General features: G+C 47.0%; 2 protein-coding genes across 3 annotated transcripts; both read left to right on the top strand.

Moving 5' to 3' along the window:
• Positions 1 to 55: 55 nt before the first annotated feature.
• Positions 56 to 13,936, top strand: LOC115120198 (centrosomal protein of 295 kDa-like). 2 transcript variants are annotated; one of them, XM_065024340.1, is made up of 25 exons: positions 56 to 475; positions 578 to 778; positions 963 to 1,087; positions 1,203 to 1,296; positions 1,542 to 1,655; positions 1,748 to 1,888; positions 2,093 to 2,276; positions 5,807 to 5,953; positions 6,116 to 6,370; positions 6,489 to 6,589; positions 6,762 to 6,968; positions 7,291 to 7,370; positions 8,045 to 8,861; positions 9,097 to 9,403; positions 9,526 to 9,738; positions 9,914 to 9,981; positions 10,770 to 11,037; positions 11,150 to 11,365; positions 11,476 to 11,621; positions 11,743 to 12,124; positions 12,266 to 12,457; positions 12,654 to 13,210; positions 13,372 to 13,479; positions 13,638 to 13,709; positions 13,849 to 13,936. In XM_065024340.1, exons 1-25 carry the CDS (start codon positions 377 to 379, stop codon positions 13,849 to 13,851), a joined length of 5,097 nt encoding a protein of 1,698 aa, XP_064880412.1. In that variant the 5' UTR covers positions 56 to 376; the 3' UTR covers positions 13,852 to 13,936. The 2 variants fall into 2 exon arrangements, with proteins under 2 accessions (XP_064880412.1, XP_064880411.1); XM_065024339.1 differs by having other exon boundaries at positions 11,147 to 11,365.
• A 296-nt stretch (positions 13,937 to 14,232) lies between these two features.
• LOC115120199 (centrosomal protein of 295 kDa-like) lies at positions 14,233 to 16,279 on the top strand. Its single transcript, XM_065024341.1, has 3 exons — positions 14,233 to 14,583; positions 14,699 to 14,798; positions 16,107 to 16,279. The coding sequence occupies exons 1-3, from the start codon at positions 14,417 to 14,419 to the stop codon at positions 16,146 to 16,148; spliced, it is 309 nt and encodes a 102-aa protein (XP_064880413.1). The 5' UTR covers positions 14,233 to 14,416; the 3' UTR covers positions 16,149 to 16,279.
• The last annotated feature ends 616 nt before the right edge of the window (positions 16,280 to 16,895 follow it).

Genomic DNA, 16,895 nt, shown 5'->3' with positions numbered 1-16,895 from the left:
GGGCATGGTGGAACGCATCCAATCACATGATTTAGCGCGGTTTAAAATACAGGAAGTGACGTTTAACAACGAAATAACGCTTTCACTCGTTGGCATGGATTTCGGCTAATAAACAACACGTTGGAGGGGGATTTTGTAACGCATTTAAACGTTAGCTACTTCAAATTAGCATAGTGTTTTGTTTAGCTAATCCATCAATATTTAAACAATCTAGATTGCGAAAACCGGAATATTTTTCCTACTCTGAAGTTTCTGGTGCTAGCCAGCTAGTTTAGCACAACTGGCTGGCCTTTGTTTGTCATGGGTGTTTTTCACACAGTGCCGTTGATCAGATAACTAATATTTTCGCCTTTCAACATCCCTGAATTTTATAAAGATGAAGAGAAATGTGTCTCGATTACGGTTAAGTCCAAATGAAGAAGCTCAACTCATTCGAGAGGAACACGAGAGGAGAAGGAAGCTGCGAATACAACAGGTATATAGTAGCTAACACCTAACACTCGCTCTCAGTGACGATGCTTACATCCTGTCAATGCATACACTACCAAATGGTAGCTAATGATCAGCACTCTCACAGGTGAGGGAACAGGAGCGGTATATCGCTCTACAAATCCGCACGGAGGTGCAACTGCGAAGGGAGCGCGAGCTACAAAACCTGGCAGAGGAGTTGAAGGGGGAGTGGGAGCAACAGCAGAGTGAGAAACTGAAGACCCTGCAAAAGTTATACCAGGACAATCTCCGAGTTTTGGGAGAGGGACATAGAAGTGCCAAAGAAAATGTAAACACTCAACTCTCAACCTGTGTCTTAGCAATGTGTGATACATTACAGGCTGCCAGTGTAACTTGACTGGGTTTTGTAAGATTTTTTTAAGCAACTTGGGTCATGTCCCAGATCACAAAATACCTGTGTGTCTACTTCACTATACAACTGGTTGATCAATGCACACTTCTTGTTTCCCCAGGAGCCTGACTGGGAGGCAATTGCACAGAAAAATGAGGAGAATCATGTTCGGGCAGATGAGCGCTATCGAGTAGCCCTCAAAGAGCTCAAATCACAGAGACAGAAAGATCAGGAGGAACAAAATCGGTGAGGCTATCAACGGGATTTTATTTGGTCAAACAAACTTGGGCTTCTTACATTGTTTGATATTAAATCTGGAATGTTTGATATTAAATCTGGAGTGTTTTTCTTCTCCCTCAAGTTTTATCGAGGCTAAGAAGAAGTCCATACAGGTGGAGAAGCAGAGAGCAGCCAAAGTGGCCAACTTCCCATCCCTTCCACCCAACCCAATTGAGGTACAATTTAATGTTAAGGAATCGGGCACATTGTGAACTATGGTCATTGCGATGGAAAGTTCTTAATCAAAGGCACTGTAACAATGGAATATAGAGCTCTCCTTCCAAACCCACATACCATTCTTAAAGCACACATTTAATTAACAATATTCTATTGTAGTATGAGCAAACAGCAGTCTCAGTAGATCTTACAATTCCAGCAAATATATTCTCAAATTTTGTGCATTTCTTTTTACTGTTAACAGAGTATTGAGTCAAGGAAGCTGCATGCAGTGAAGAAATCAGACGTGGATGCCTTCTCTGTGACTCACTATCATATGCCAGAGACTGCAGTGGACAGGGAAGTCTACACAGCACAGGTAATCTATCTTTAAAAGTTAAGAAAGATGCAATGGCCCAGTGTGATATATTGTCCTCTTTCTATTGTAACCGGTGTGTTTTGTTCCCCCAGCCAAACGCACAGGTGGCGGCATTGGAGGAGATGCAGCGCCTGCAGGAGCTCGGACAGGAGGAGCAGAGAGCGAGTCGGGAGCAGCTGGAGAAGGCTCGTCTCAGGGGTAACCACGCGCTGAGGAGGGAACAGCTCACACAGGTACATACTGCTACACAAACACACTCGCCTTGTTCAAGGCGATTCAAGTGATAACATGAAAGAAAAGTCCACGTACAACTTTCTGCGTAACGAGGCTAAACCTGTCCTGAGATGTTAAATGAATTCCTGAAATCCTTTGAATGCATATTGTATGCGTCAAGGCCAAAACAACAGCAATACCTATGTTTGCTTTGGCTGTATCAGGACCGAGAGCGCCTCCTGGTGGAGCTTGAACACATGCATCAGACAGACCTTTTGAGGCGCAGGCAGGTGATGGCTCAGATGCCTGCCCAGATCTTCCAGCCGCTCCACAAGAGACAGGAAATGAAGGAGGACTGGCAGAGGGATATGGAGTTCGCCTTCGAGGACATGTACACTGGAGAGAGGAGTAAGGAGGGGTGATCCATTTACATTTAACATTTAAGTCATTTAGCAGACGCTCTTATCCAGAGCGACTTACAAATTGGTGCTTTCACCTTATGACATCCAGTGGAACAGCCACTTTACAATAGTGCATCTAGGTCTTTTAAGGGGGGGGAGGGGGGGGTGAGAAGGATTACTTTATCCTATCCTAGGTATTCCTTAAAGAGGTGGGGTTTCAGGTGTCTCCGGAAGGTGGTGATTGACTCCGCTGTCCTGGCGTCGTGAGGGAGTTTGTTCCACCATTGGGGGGCCAGAGCAGCGAACAGTTTTGACTGGGCTGAGCGGGAACTGAACTTCCTCAGTGGTAGGGAGGCGAGCAGGCCAGATGTGGATGAACGCAGTGCCCTTGTTTGGGTGTAGGGCCTGATCAGAGCCTGGAGGTACTGAGGTGCCGTTCCCCTCACAGCTCCGTAGGCAAGCACCATGGTCTTGTAGCGGATGCGAGCTTCAACTGGAAGCCAGTGGAGAGAGCGGAGGAGCGGGGTGACGTGAGAGAACTTGGGAAGGTTGAACACCAGACGGCCTGCGGCGTTCTGGATGAGTTGTAGGGGTTTAATGGCACAGGCAGGGAGCCCAGCCAACAGCGAGTTGCAGTAATCCAGACGGGAGATGACAAGTGCCTGGATTAGGACCTGCGCCGCTTCCTGTGTGAGGCAGGGTCGTACTCTGCGGATGTTGTAGAGCATGAACCTACAGGAACCGGCCACCGCCTTGATGTTAGTTGAGAACGACAGGGTGTTGTCCAGGATCACGCCAAGGTTCTTAGCGCTCTGGGAGGAGGACACGATGGAGTTGTCAACCGTGATGGCGAGATCATGGAACGGGCAGTCCTTCCCCGGGAGGAAGAGCAGCTCCGTCTTGCCGAGGTTCAGCTTGAGGTGGTGATCCGTCATCCACACTGATATGTCTGCCAGACATGCAGAGATGCGATTCGCCACCTGGTCATCAGAGGGGGGAAAGGAGAAGATTAATTGTGTGTCGTCTGCATAGCAATGATAGGAGAGACCATGTGAGGTTATGACAGAGCCAAGTGACTTGGTGTATAGCGGGAATAGGAGAGGGCCTAGAACAGAGCCCTGGGGGACACCAGTGGTGAGAGCGCGTGGTGAGGAGACAGATTCTCGCCACGCCACCTGGTAGGAGCGACCTGTCAGGTAGGACGCAATCCAAGCGTGGGCCGCGCCGGAGATGCCCAACTCGGAGAGGGTGGAGAGGAGGATCTGATGGTTCACAGTATCGAAGGCAGCCGATAGGTCTAGAAGGATGAGAGCAGAGGAGAGAGAGTTAGCTTTAGCAGTGCGGAGTGCCTCCGTGATACAGAGAAGAGCAGTCTCAGTTGAATGACTAGTCTTGAAACCTGACTGATTTGGATCAAGAAGGTCATTCTGAGAGAGATAGCGGGAGAGCTGGCCAAGGACGGCACGTTCAAGAGTTTTGGAGAGAAAAGAAAGAAGGGATACTGGTCTGTAGTTGTTGACATCGGAGGGATCGAGTGTAGGTTTTTTCAGAAGGGGTGCAACTCTCGCTCTCTTGAAGACGGAGGGACGTAGCCAGCGGTCAGGGATGAGTTGATGAGCGAGGTGAGGTAAGGGAGAAGGTCACCGGAGATGGTCTGGAGAAGAGAGGAGGGGATAGGGTCAAGCGGGCAGGTTGTTGGGCGGCCGGCCGTCACAAGACGCGAGATGTCATCTGGAGAGAGAGGGGAGAAAGAGGTCAGAGCACAGGGTAGGGCAGTGTGAGCAGAACCAGCGGTGTCGTTTGACTTAGCAAACGAGGATCGGATGTCGTCGACCTTCTTTTCAAAATGGTTGACGAAGTCATCTGCAGAGAGGGAGGGGGGAGGGGGAGGAGGATTCAAGAGGGAGGAGAAGGTGGCAAAGAGCTTCCTAGGGTTAGAGGCAGATGCTTGGAATTTAGAGTGGTAGAAAGTGGCTTTAGCAGCAGAGACAGAGGAGGAAAATGTTGAGAGGAGGGAGTGAAAGGATGCCAGGTCCGCAGGGAGGCGAGTTTTCCTCCATTTCCGCTCGGCTGCCCGGAGCCCTGTTCTGTGAGCTCGCAATGAGTCGTCGAGCCACGGAGCGGGAGGGGAGGACCGAGCCGGCCTGGAGGATAGGGGACATAGAGAGTCAAAGGATGCAGAAAGGGAGGAGAGGAGGGTTGAGGAGGCAGAATCAGGAGATAGGTTTGAGCAGAGGGAAGAGATGATAGGATGGAAGAGGAGAGAGTAGCGGGGGAGAGAGAGCGAAGGTTGGGACGGCGCGATACCATCCGAGTAGGGGCAGTGTGGGAAGTGTTGGATGAGAGCGAGAGGGAAAAGGATACAAGGTAGTGGTCGGAGACTTGGAGGGGAGTTGCAATGAGGTTAGTGGAAGAACAGCATCTAGTAAAGATGAGGTCGAGCGTATTGCCTGCCTTGTGAGTAGGGGGGGAAGGTGAGAGGGTGAGGTCAAAGAGGAGAGGAGTGGAAAGAAGGAGGCAGAGAGGAATGAGTCAAAGGTAGACGTGGGGAGGTTAAAGTCGCCCAGAACTGTGAGAGGTGAGCCGTCCTCAGGAAAGGAGCTTATCAAGGCATCAAGCTCATTGATGAACTCTCCGAGGGAACCTGGAGGGCGATAAATGATAAGGATGTTAAGCTTGAAAGGGCTGGTAACTGTGACAGCATGGAATTCAAAGGAGGCGATAGACAGATGGGTAAGGGGAGAAAGAGAGAATGACCACTTGAGAGAGATGAGGATCCCGGTGCCACCACCCCGCTGACCAGAAGCTCTCGGGGTGTGCGAGAGCACGTGGGCGGACGAAGAGAGAGCAGTAGGAGTAGCGGTGTTGTCTGTGGTGATCCATGTTTCCGTCAGTGCCAAGAAGTCGAGGGACTGGAGGGAGGCATAGGCTGAGATGAACTCTGCCTTGTTGGCCGCAGATCGGCAGTTCCAGAGGCTACCGGAGACCTGGAACTCCACGTGGGTCGTGCGCGCTGGGACCACCAGATTAGGGTGGCCGCGGCCATGCGGTGTGGAGCGTTTGTATGGTCTGTGCAGAGAGGAGAGAACAGGGATAGACAGACACATAGTTGACAGGCTAGAGAAGAGGCTACGCTAATGCAGAGGAGATTGGAATGACAAGTGGACTACACGTCTCGAATGTTCAGAAAGTTAAGCTTACGTAGCAAGAATCTAATTGACTAAAATGATTAAAATGATACAGTTAAAATGATACAGTACTGCTGAGGTAGGCTAGCTGCGATCCAAATCATAATACATTTTTCATAGTTTTCTCTGCAACAATGTTTTTCTATTCTGGCCCCGAGGACAACATTTGTTGGTATTGTCATGGTGCGTAGATAAGTTTTACTTGATTGAAATGGAGATATTGACTCTATCCCAGACAGAGTAGTGTGGACACACATTATAATGGCACCTAATTAGTAATTACCATTAGTATGTTGGACTGGAGTTTCTCTTTCGTCTAATTAAACCTGTACTGATCTCTTGCCTGCAGGAGTGAAAGGTGACCTGGTGCTGCAGCTGGTCCCAGAGCCTCTCCTAGCTGTGTCCACTGGCAGCCAGGATGAAGACCTAGACCTGACCCAGGAGGCCACCCCTGACCTTACACCCTTGGCTGGGGCAGAGGAACAACATGATGAAGGTGAAGAAATTTCTGCCGTTGGACTCCGGCTTTGGTTAATGTTTGATTTACTGACTATCAGAGTATGACCATAGTGTTGTCAAGAAAGGTTATGTGGAAACTGTAATAAATGGAGTTGGACCGTGTGCGCGAAATAAACAATTGTTTTGTCTGTCATTGTAGAACCATCCAGGCCTCTAGGTGGTGCTCCCAGACAGGCCTTGAAGAAACTATTGACCCGCATCAGGTCACAGAGAGACCAGTGGAGCTACCGGAGGCTGGTTGATCCCCCAGGTGACTGCCGAACTACCCCGACAGCAGAGTGCGACACGTCCGCAGGCATTACGACCATTGAGACAGGTTCTCTGGCCAGTGAGGAGAGGGGCCGTCCTTTGACCACTATTTCCAGACTCCCAGACCCCTCTCAGTCAGCCCAAGGTTAGTGAGCCCTTTGTAGACCTTGATTTGCTGCTATAAGGTTGAAGGTTCAAGAAAATATTTTTTTTCTGTAGTGTTTTTTTCTTAATGATCCATTTCATGTATTTTATCTGATTAGCTATAGAGACAACAGAAGAGTCCATAGTGGCTGGTACCCTGCTCCATCCTGATAAACAAGCCATCAAGATCCACACATTTGAAACCGAGAGGAAGAGGAGGGTGTGTGTCTTTGTATCTATGTATTCATGCATGTCCATAACATGTCTGCATAATAGATCTGTCTTGAGTGGGAGGGGGGGTGTAAAATAAAGTGAATGTATTAACCTTTCTGGGAAAGTGTCTCTAAAGCTGAAAGCTCATAGTTTTCCCTGTGGTTGCCTCTGTTGTCCAGGAGGAGGAGCTGGAGAGGCAAAAGCAGGAGCAGATAGCCCTGCTACAGGAGTTAGAGGAGAAGAAGAGCAGGCTGGAGCTGCTGCTGCAGGAGGCCCAGCAAGAGAGAGAGCAGCTGCAGACGGCCATGAACCAGGACACACCTGCTGCATCTGGAACACAGAAAACACCAGCCCAAGACGTCAGCCCTGCTGCTCCAACTCCCGAGGTGGGTGGGATTGTGTGTGAAGAGATGTGGTTGTGGTGGGATTGTGTGTGTATTTATCTGAGCCATGATGTGAATCAATAATACCCTGAATTATATTTTAAAATATATTTCATGATGGTTTCTACACCTGAACTGAGCTCTGTGTGTGTGTGTGTGTGTGTGAGAGCCATGATGTAAATCAATATTACCCTGAACTGAAGTATGTTTTCAATATATTTCATGATTGTTTCTACACTTGAACTGAGCTCTGTGTGTTTGACTGTGTGTTTCCACATATGCAACACATGCAACACTGACCTGTTCTGTGTTTGTCCCTGTGCAGTCTACTATACACTCAGCTGCTGAGGATGACCACTCCAGGAGAATCCGAGAGTATCAGCAGCGTCTCTTTGACCAGAACAGGTGTGTTTCTCACCATGGCTGATTCATATGATGAAATCAAAACAGCTGCCTATTGCTGATTTGTGTCTCACGTGGCAGGTAGCCTAGCGGGTTAAGAGCATTGGGCCAGTAACTGAAAGGTCACTGGTTCAAACCTTGAGCGAGGCACTAAATGCTCATTTGCTGTGGCTGACCCTATCTGCCGTATTTGACTCATATATATATAGATCTATCTATCAACACCTAACTTATGTCTACTTTTATGGATGTTTTGGTCATATATATATATAGATCTATCTATCAACACCTAACTTATGTCTACTTTTATGGATGTTTTGGTCATATATATATAGATCTATCTATCAACACCTAACTTATGTCTACTTTTATGGATGTTTTGGTCATATATATATATAGATCTATCTATCAACACCTAACTTATGTCTACTTTTATGGATGTTTTGGTCATATATATATAGATCTATCTATCAACACCTAACTTATGTCTACTTTTATGGATGTTTTGGTCATATATATATATAGATCTATCTATCAACACCTAACTTATGTCTACTTTTATGGATGTTTTGGTCATATATATAGATCTATCTATCAACACCTAACTTATGTCTACTTTTATGGATGTTTTGGTCATTTATCTAAAAAAAAATATTTTCAATGTTTCAATCTCTTAGGCTTCATAAGCAGTCCGTGGAGGAGGCTCGCCTGCGTCTGGAAGGGTACCAACGCACGCTAAGAAACCGCTACTCTGGTCAAACTAGCTCAACATGTCTCCCTCCTGGTACCACAGCCCGTCTTCTACCACACTTTAAAGGAAGAATCAATCTCCCGGCAGTGCCCCTAGAACTCCCCTCTGGTTCTGCCCTGCTCCCCTGTCTCCCTGTAGCACTTAGTCCCCACTCTAGAGCTCACACCCCTTTGGACCTCCCCACACAGGAGCCCTCCATCTTGGCTCAAACTCTCTTCCTCCCTGGCACTACAGTTGGCTCGCATATTAACTCCAGAACCTCACCAGTGCAGCTAGAACCCACCTTTGAAAGCCTAAGGGACCAAAGAGCAGGTGTATGGCTGGCAGAAAATGTGTTTAGTAGGGTCACAGAGGATGTCCCTGAGAAGCTACCGCCACCCTCTACCTCGTTAGACCCCCAGTCCTACAGACCACATCCTGTTTCCCTCCACCCTACTCCACACATCCCACTCCTATCAAGAACTGACCCCATCCCACCCATCAGCCCAACCCTTTCAGAAGTGGGGGCCCCGGTAAATCCTGGGGAGGCCCCGGTAAATCCTGGGTCTGTCCTGCGGGCCCCGGACAAGTTTGGGGAGGAGGTGGAGAGGCAGAGGCAGGAGCTACGGGAGGCCCAGCGGCGGGTGGAGGCCCAGAGGGAGGTGCTCTTCATGCAGCAGAGGGAACTGGAGGAGGAACAGAGGGAGCAGAGGAGGAGACAGAGGGAGGTGTTACAGGCACTGCTCACTGCTGATGACACACAGGTAAGGAAACAAACGACACCTTAAGGGTTTTACCTGCTGTTACTAAGGCAGGTCTGCTATTGGTTTAAAGTGATTCAAAAAGTAAGAGTAACACTAACATGTAGAACTAATAGTTAGCCCAAACATGTACATTATGTCAATGAAATTGCATGGATACACTCTGCCTACTGACTATAAAGTAGCTTACCAGCCATATCTGTCTGTGTCTGTCTCGATCTCTGTGTGGCTCCACCAGCCTGGTCCAGAGACCACTGATGGTTTGGGGTCAGAGCGTCTCCGTCTGATGGCAGCTCTGCTTCGGGCCATCGAGGAGTCCAATGGGCAAACCTCAACATCGGTAGAAACCAGTCAGAGCCAAGATGACACACTCTACGTCCAGAGTTCACACTCAGACAGACCTGCCCCTCATCCACTCCCCCACCCCCGGGCAGCCAAACCCCCGGTGGCCCGTGCCAGGCTGGCCGTCATGGAGATGACAGAGCAGCACGAGCTCAGTGCCATCCAGGAGGTGGAGACGCCAGCCAATGCCAGCCTGATCACAGGTCAGCCAGCCACACCCACAGGGGGCACCATACACCACACTGCAGTGGTCAACTCTAGTAACCACTTGTATACATCCTTCATAAACAAGCGTGTATCTAACCAGCTTCTGTGTATTGTGCAGAAGAGAGTGTTGCAGTATCTATTGAAAGGGCAATCGCAGAAGAACAGGACCACTCGGGCCACTCTGAAAGAGGTCACTCCAGCACCTCTGTGTCCAGTGCATGGGAACACACAGCTGGGACTGGGAGTGAGACATTAACCGGGTCTGGTAGATCCAGCAAGCTGTCCTGGAGAGAGAGACTACAGCTAGAGGCTGGTGCCTCTCCTGGACCTGGTAAGGAAAGGAGGAATGGATGAAGGGGAATAGAGAGATATCGTATGCCAGGATGGTTACCACAGGAGTATAAGATAAGGATCCTTTCACTTTTATAAGCTTTAGACTGATGGTCATGGAGTCCTCTCAGACATTTTCAATTACTCTAATCCAACTGTCCTATATCCCACCACAGCACTCCCAGAACGGTCTTATCACTCCTGTCAGTTTGGGAGAGGTGTCCTTGGTAAATCTCCTACAGAGGTAAGGGTTTTTACTGGTTCTATTTCCCCCTCAGAGGTCCACCATATTGTGGATAAATGATAAGTTGCCAAATCTGAGGGTTTTTGGTCTGTCCTACAATACCATGATATTGCATGAGAAGCAGTTTTTTGTTTTGTGTTTGTCTTGTGTTCGTGACTGTTTGGGTTTCTGTTTCCTTTCTGAGCATGATGTCAATCAATATTACCCTGAACTAAAGTATATTTAAAATATATTTCATTATGGTTCCTACACTTGAACTGCGCTGTGTGTTTTCTTTCTGAGCCATGATGTAAATCAATTGTTCCTGAAGTATATGTGAAAACATATTTCATGAAGGTTTCTACACTTGAACTGAGCTCTCTGTGTGTGTTCGTGTATCATTATGTGTGTGTGTGTGTGTCCGTGTATCTTTATTTGTGTGTGTGTGTGTGTGTGTTCTTTCTGAGCCATGATGTAAATCAATTGTTCCTGAAGTATATGTGAAAACATATTTCATGAAGGTTTCTACACTTGAACTGAGCTCTCTGTGTGTGTTCGTGTATCATTATGTGTGTGTGTGTGTGTGTGTCCGTGTATCTTTATTTGTGTGTGTGTGTGTGTGTTCTTTCTGAGCCATGATGTAAATCAATTGTTCCTGAAGTATATGTGAAAACATATTTCATGAAGGTTTCTACACTTGAACTGAGCTCTTTCCAGTGTTATTTATATACTGTCGCTATGTTATTATACCCTTCCTGTCTAACCCTGGTGTCTTCCTGTGTTGTGTCCCTGTCATCTGTGTTGTCCAGTTGGAGAGCCTGTCCTTCCAGTCAGCCTGTAGACCCTCAGAACCTGACTACCTGTCCTCTACCACCATCTCTTCTGGAAGCTATGCCACCACGGACCCTGAACACACCTCCACGGACCCTGAACACACCTCCACGGACCCTGAACACACCTCCACGGACCCTGAACACACCTCCACGGACCCTGAACACACCTCCACGGACCCTGAACACACCTCCACGGACCCTGAACACACCTCCACGGACCCTGAACACACCTCCACCCAAATAGGTGTGTGTGACTTGTCTGTAGGACTGATCAATTGAGTATATACCAATTCGGTCTTGTCAGAAATGAGTTACATTTCAAATGTATCTTTTATCCTCTTTTTTTCCCCCAGAAGACTCTTCCCTGCTCATGGCTGGGTTTGGAATGGGAGGAGGAGGAACAAATAAAAAGATATCGGTCAATGGCTCCTCTTCATCCAGACATAGTTCCTGTAGCGGTGTATCTGGTACCATTTTAGACTCACTCATACACAGCAGCAGTATCCAGCGCATCATAGACAAATACACCAGGGAGCTCAACTTTTCTCTTAGTACTACTGGGAACCAGACGGGTACACACACAATTTTCATCTCTTTTTGATTATAGTATCCTATATTAGTGAATTTCCAAACGGCAGCCTCTTACAATTCCCCTTTTCTTACTCTTCCTCCTCCCATCCAGGTCCATCTACAGTACTAGAGGGGTCAGTGTGTGAGGAGCCAAGCTCCTCTGTGTCGCAGCAGAAGCCCTGGTCTAAGCTACTGCAGGAGAATGAGGGACCAGACAGGTCACCTGTTTGGGAGTCAGGAGCTCAGGGGCAGGACCAGGTGGGTCCATCAACACCTTCGTACTCCATTCAATGGCGTTATGGGTTCAGAGTAAATATTCACATTTTTAGTATCAACATTAACTAATTCAAGGCATCTCTTTTTAAAATGTTTTGTTAAGGAATGGGACAACACTGTCAACCGGATCATGGATCGCCTCTCAGACAAGTCCTCCTCATTGGTTCTGGACCAGGGGCGGGACTCCACTTTCAGCCCAATGACTGGCCAGCCCTCGGATAAGTCATCCTCGCCGGGCCAAGGTTGGGACTCTACTTTGAGCCGAATGATTGGCCAGCTCTCAGGTCAATCAACCTCACTGGACCACGGGTGGGATTCGACTTTGAGCAGAATGATTGGCGGGCTCTCCAATCAGTCAATCTCTGTCAGCCAGCGACTGGACCAGTCATCCCAGTGGCTAGATGAAGTCCAGGATGAGAGCCGGGTGATGAGGCCTCTGGCTGGAGAGCTGGATGAGTCTGCTGCCCAATGGAGTGGGAGCTCAGGTAACCGAGTCAATGAATATGGATGAAATATTACTGTGTGTTGGCTTGTGTTATTGCATGTCTTATTTCAGTGTGTAAGAGCACATTTCTTGCTAATGCTATACTGAAACCTGAGTTTTTTTTTGTTTTTTTCTACATTAGAAGCTGGTGGTTCTAACTCCCTAGGCTGGGTGGATCTGAGGGTCTCGGGCCAGACAGGAGTGTTCTCTGATCCAGAGGGAGCCCCTGAATCCCAGTTACTGAGCAGCTCCTCTCTCCCTGGACGGGAGCCTCCACACTACCAGAGCCTGCAGAACTCTGGGGCCTGCTCCCAGGAAGCAGACAGCACTGGGGGTGAGTCTATTAGAGTCGTTTTCTAATGATGAATCAGAATTCCCTGATATTATTTTTTCATCCTCCATTTCCTGCGGCATTCACACTGACCCACCAGCTAACTAGTATTCCCCAATCCCTCATTTGTTGTGATTATATGGCTTAGGTACTAGGTTCTGAATGTTAATATTTTTTTTACCTCTGTTCTGTCTCTCAGTGGATCCAGCCTCCGACTCCTTCCACCCCCTCCTGGCTGAGGTCACACATAACGAGACAGCCGAACCCTTCATGACCTTTCACCTTCCAGAAGAGGAAGTGGAGGGGCTATGTTCCCACGACGAAGATGGTGACCATGAAGCACCTGCAGGGGACCTTGAGCTCTCTGCATGCTCAGAGGAGTTTGAGGATGACACAGACCCCTCCGTCACCTTTGAACCGTCTCCTGAGGGCCTGAGAGGAGCGGAGGAACCACCTCAGTCCTCGCCCGCCCTGCACGACTCCTTGTACCAGCTGACCATATCCCAGTGCCTCCCCCATGACTCTGCCCTGCAGGTATCCCCTAGAGCGGAGGAGGTTGGTCTAGCAGCCTGTGAAGATGTCTCCACTTTGGACATGCCACTTGAAGGAGGGGACACTGATATGGAGAGTACACCAACACCTCAGAGACTTGACAAAAGAGGTGCTATTAAAATTGAGGACCTAGATGCAGGAGAGCCAGATGACCAGCTATGTTCAGAGTCAAAGATCAGCCCTCCCATCTGGGAGAGAATAATGGTATGTATTTCATGACATTTTTTTCACTATTAAAATGTTTCCCAGACTTTGGGTTCAGTGAAGGAGTTGTGTTAATGTCACTCGAGAGGTGGGCTTTGAGAAAGGAGTCTTGTGTGCTGCTATTGGTTGATCTGTGTGATGTCTTTCTCCTCCTCTCTTAGGAGGTGGGCAGTGTGAAGGGGATTATGGATGAGTCCATGCCGACCCTGGTGAGCCTGACAGACACCACACTACAGGGCCAGGACCTCACTGAGGAAGGAGAGATAGAGGTATAAGAAGAAGATGCTGAAAAACGATACATTGTGGAAAAGTTGATTGCCCACTGGCCAGAGGAGTCTGAAGACTGAGTAACTGAGTCTCGTCTGTAACCTCCTCCGTTGCATGCATTTTGATGGGTAGTCCCTGAACTTGGTGTGATGTTTCCTAGGAATCAAAGTCAACGATGTTGCCAGAGAGGACGCCAGTCTACAGGAGAAAGAGACAACCTCCTCTCATGCAGGTGAGAATCAGAAGACCTGAAACTTCTCTGGTTCCTACTCTTCTCTTTCATTCTCTGAATCCTTTCTTGGTCTTTACAAGGTCTTTAAATGCATACATGAATCTTTGGTTATACTTGTATTGTTATTTTCTATGGCAAGTGATGCTACTGGAGTTCCAGTCGTGTCCCAGCGTGAATCTACAGGAGGCCTTCCAGCAGAAACGCAGAGCCCTGATCCAGAGGTCTGCCCGCAGGGTGGAGGAGATTCAAGCCAAGAGGGATGAAGCCAGAGCCAACACAATCACCAGGGCCCAGTCTGACATCAATGAGAGTAGGGCCAACACAACCACCAGGGCCCAGTCTGACATCAATGAGAGTAGGGCCAACACAACCACCAGGGCCCAGTCTGACATCAATGAGAGTAGGGCCAACACAACCACCAGGGCCCAGTCTGACATCAGTGAGAGTAGGGCCAACACAACCACCAGGGCCCAGTCTGACCAAACCACTGTTCAGTCAACCACTTCTAAACCCAGGAGAGAGGGGAGGAGTGCAGAGTCAACCCATGCAGGAGGGTATGCCAAGCAGAAAAAGCAACAGCCAAAGCCCCAAACTCCCTTGCAGCCTCCCATGCTAGGTAACAATAGAATAGACTAAAATAAGTATAATATTGTGTTAACAACCAACCAACACATGGAAACTCTTGGGGAAGGAAAGTGGGGTTAGTAATGGGTCAAAGACTTGGTCTTATGTGTTGTAGACTGTTACTGAACCGAGTCCTCCTCTCTTTGTCCTCGGTGAGTGAAGCCAAGCTGAAGAAGGTTGGGGAGGTGAGGATCAGCACTCCTGAGATAAGGAAACAGGACGTGGCTGAGATGCATAAGAGAACAGAGAGGTAACAGGTTATTTCTGTTTTCTGCTCGAACAAGACCCAACCACACATCACATTAACATGATCTGATATCCGACATGTTTCTCTCATGACCTCCCTCTTGGTTGTCTCTCTGCAGGTTGTACAGCCGACTAGATGAGGTGAAGCTTCAGAAGGAGGTCAGGAGCAGACAGGTGGCATATGCCAACAACAGGGAGAAGGCCAAAGAGTTTCATACGGTAACATTTAAAATACCCCAATGTTTAAATGAATGATATGTGATATTGGTAGAGCATGGCGCCAGGGTTGTGGGTTCGATTCCAACGGGGGACCTGTATGAAAAAAGTATTATAACATAGCGGGATTGATTGACAACATCCGGTGAAATGGCAGAGCTCCAAATTCAAATTAAATTATTAGAAATATTAAACTTTCATACAATCACAAGTGCAATACACCAAAATGCAGCTTAACTTTAAGCTTGTTAATCCAGCCACCGTGTCAGATTTCAAAAATGCTTTACGGCGAAAGCAAACCATGCTATTATCTGAGGACAGCACCCCATCAAACAAACCCATGACAATCATATTTCAACCCGCCAGGCTCGACACAAAACTCAGAAATAACTATATAATTCATGCCTTACCTTTGAAGATCTTCTTCTGTTGGCACTGCAATATGTCCCATAAACATCACAAATGGTCCTTTTATTTCGATTAATTCTGTCGTTATATCCCCAAAATGTCAATTTATTTGAGGAGTTTGATTCAGGAAAAACACTGGTTCCAACTTGCCCAACATGACTACAAATGATCTAATAAATTACCTGTAATCTTAGTCCAAACATTTCAAACAACTTTCCTAATCCAATTTTAGGTATTTTAAAAGGTAAATAATCAATCAAATTTAAGATGGGATAAACTGTGTTCAATAGCGGATAAAATCAAAGTGGAGCGAGCTTCAGGTCACGCGCCCCAAACAAAACAGTCCACTTGGCTCGACTCTTAGAAAGGAAAGGGCTACTTCTTCATTACTCAAAGGAAAAACATCAACCAATTTCTAAAGACTGTTGACAATAGTGGAAGCCATAGGAACTGCAAGCATATTTCTATTAAAACGGCTTGCCATAGAAAACTAATGGAAAACAGATTGACCTAAAAAAAAAAAATTCCCTGGATGGATTGTGCTCGGGTTTCGCCTGCCAAATAATTTCTGTTAGACATTTCTGTTAGACAGACATTATTCAAACAGTTTTAGAAACTTCAGAGTGTTTTCTATCCAAGTCTACTAATAATATGCGTATCCTAGCTTCTGGGCATGAGTAGCAGGCAATTTACTTTGGGCACGCTTTTCATCCGGATGTGGAAATACTGCCCCCTAACCCAGAGAGGTTTTAAAATGTATGAACTCATTAACGTAAGTCTCTCTGGATAAGCGCGTCTGCTAAATGACTAAAACGTCAAATGATATTGAAATTTAAAGTTGGTTGATGTACATCAACATTAGTCCGTTTGAATTTATATGAATTCTGTTTTCTCTCTTTACAGAAAACCTTACAGAAGCTACGGGCCAAGCAGTCTTCGCAATGATTTTGAAGATCGATTGCTGTTGTCATGTGTGTTTGCACGTATTTTGTACTTGCGTGTATACATGTATTTTTGTGCAATTTGTAATCAGTAATTTAAAAGATAATATTTGTAATAAAGTGTATATACATAAATTAGTGTTCAGTCTATTCATCACTACTTATTACTGTGTTCACACAACAAAAGCAACCAGTGCACTATTACACACTATATGCTTTAGGTACCTGTAAAATAATTTGTTGTTTTAGTCTTTATATGATTTTTTTTCTGCTGCGTTTGCAAATCCTTATACGTGTAATGATGGCAGGCCCCTTGAATAAACTGAAATTAAATGATTCGTCTGTCAAATAAAGGCCTCCCACCATTTTAACCAGTGATAAACTGGGGCATATTCATTACGCCGGTTCTGTAGCAAAACGTTAATTGAACGAAATGGTGAGGGACCTACATGAGTTTGTCCAATAAATCTCGTTTCACTGTGTTTCCGTAATGGAATTACGCCCCAGCTCGAGGCAGTTGCAATTTGCGCTGGTCCTCCAGCGGTGGCCTTTGTAATTTATGAGGCAGTTTCCGAGCGCGGTCGGTTTAAGGGGAAGCTGTGAAGACGCGTCGCTATAGAAACAAGTGCAGGAAGTTGCTGCGGGCGATTTCTGGTAAGCAGTATTTTCTGTAATCAGGAGTGTTGTGATACGTATTTTAGGCATTTATATTAACGTTACTGAATTATGGTGCATGTATTGGTTTTCACAT

The sequence above is a fragment of the Oncorhynchus nerka genome, linkage group LG11 (genome assembly GCF_034236695.1).
Source record: "Oncorhynchus nerka isolate Pitt River linkage group LG11, Oner_Uvic_2.0, whole genome shotgun sequence".
NCBI classification, from domain to species: Eukaryota; Metazoa; Chordata; class Actinopteri; order Salmoniformes; family Salmonidae; genus Oncorhynchus; species Oncorhynchus nerka.
Note: the sequence above shows the minus strand (reverse complement) of the source record. Positions and strands in the feature narration are given on the sequence as shown.

Bases quoted from the DNA above. Each gene is read 5' to 3' on its own strand.
- LOC115120198 (XM_065024339.1), top strand. From the start codon at position 377: ATGAAGAGAAATGTGTCTCGATTACGGTTAAGTCCAAATGAAGAAGCT. The intron at 1,297-1,541 runs GTACAATTTAAT...TACTGTTAACAG, and splicing joins TTCCACCCAACCCAATTGAG to AGTATTGAGTCAAGGAAGCT. The intron at 5,954-6,115 runs GTGAAGAAATTT...CTGTCATTGTAG, and splicing joins AGAGGAACAACATGATGAAG to AACCATCCAGGCCTCTAGGT.
- LOC115120199 (XM_065024341.1), top strand. From the start codon at position 14,417: ATGGGTCAAAGACTTGGTCTTATGTGTTGTAGACTGTTACTGAACCGA. The intron at 14,584-14,698 runs GTAACAGGTTAT...GTCTCTCTGCAG, and splicing joins ATGCATAAGAGAACAGAGAG to GTTGTACAGCCGACTAGATG. The intron at 14,799-16,106 runs GTAACATTTAAA...CTCTCTTTACAG, and splicing joins AGGCCAAAGAGTTTCATACG to AAAACCTTACAGAAGCTACG.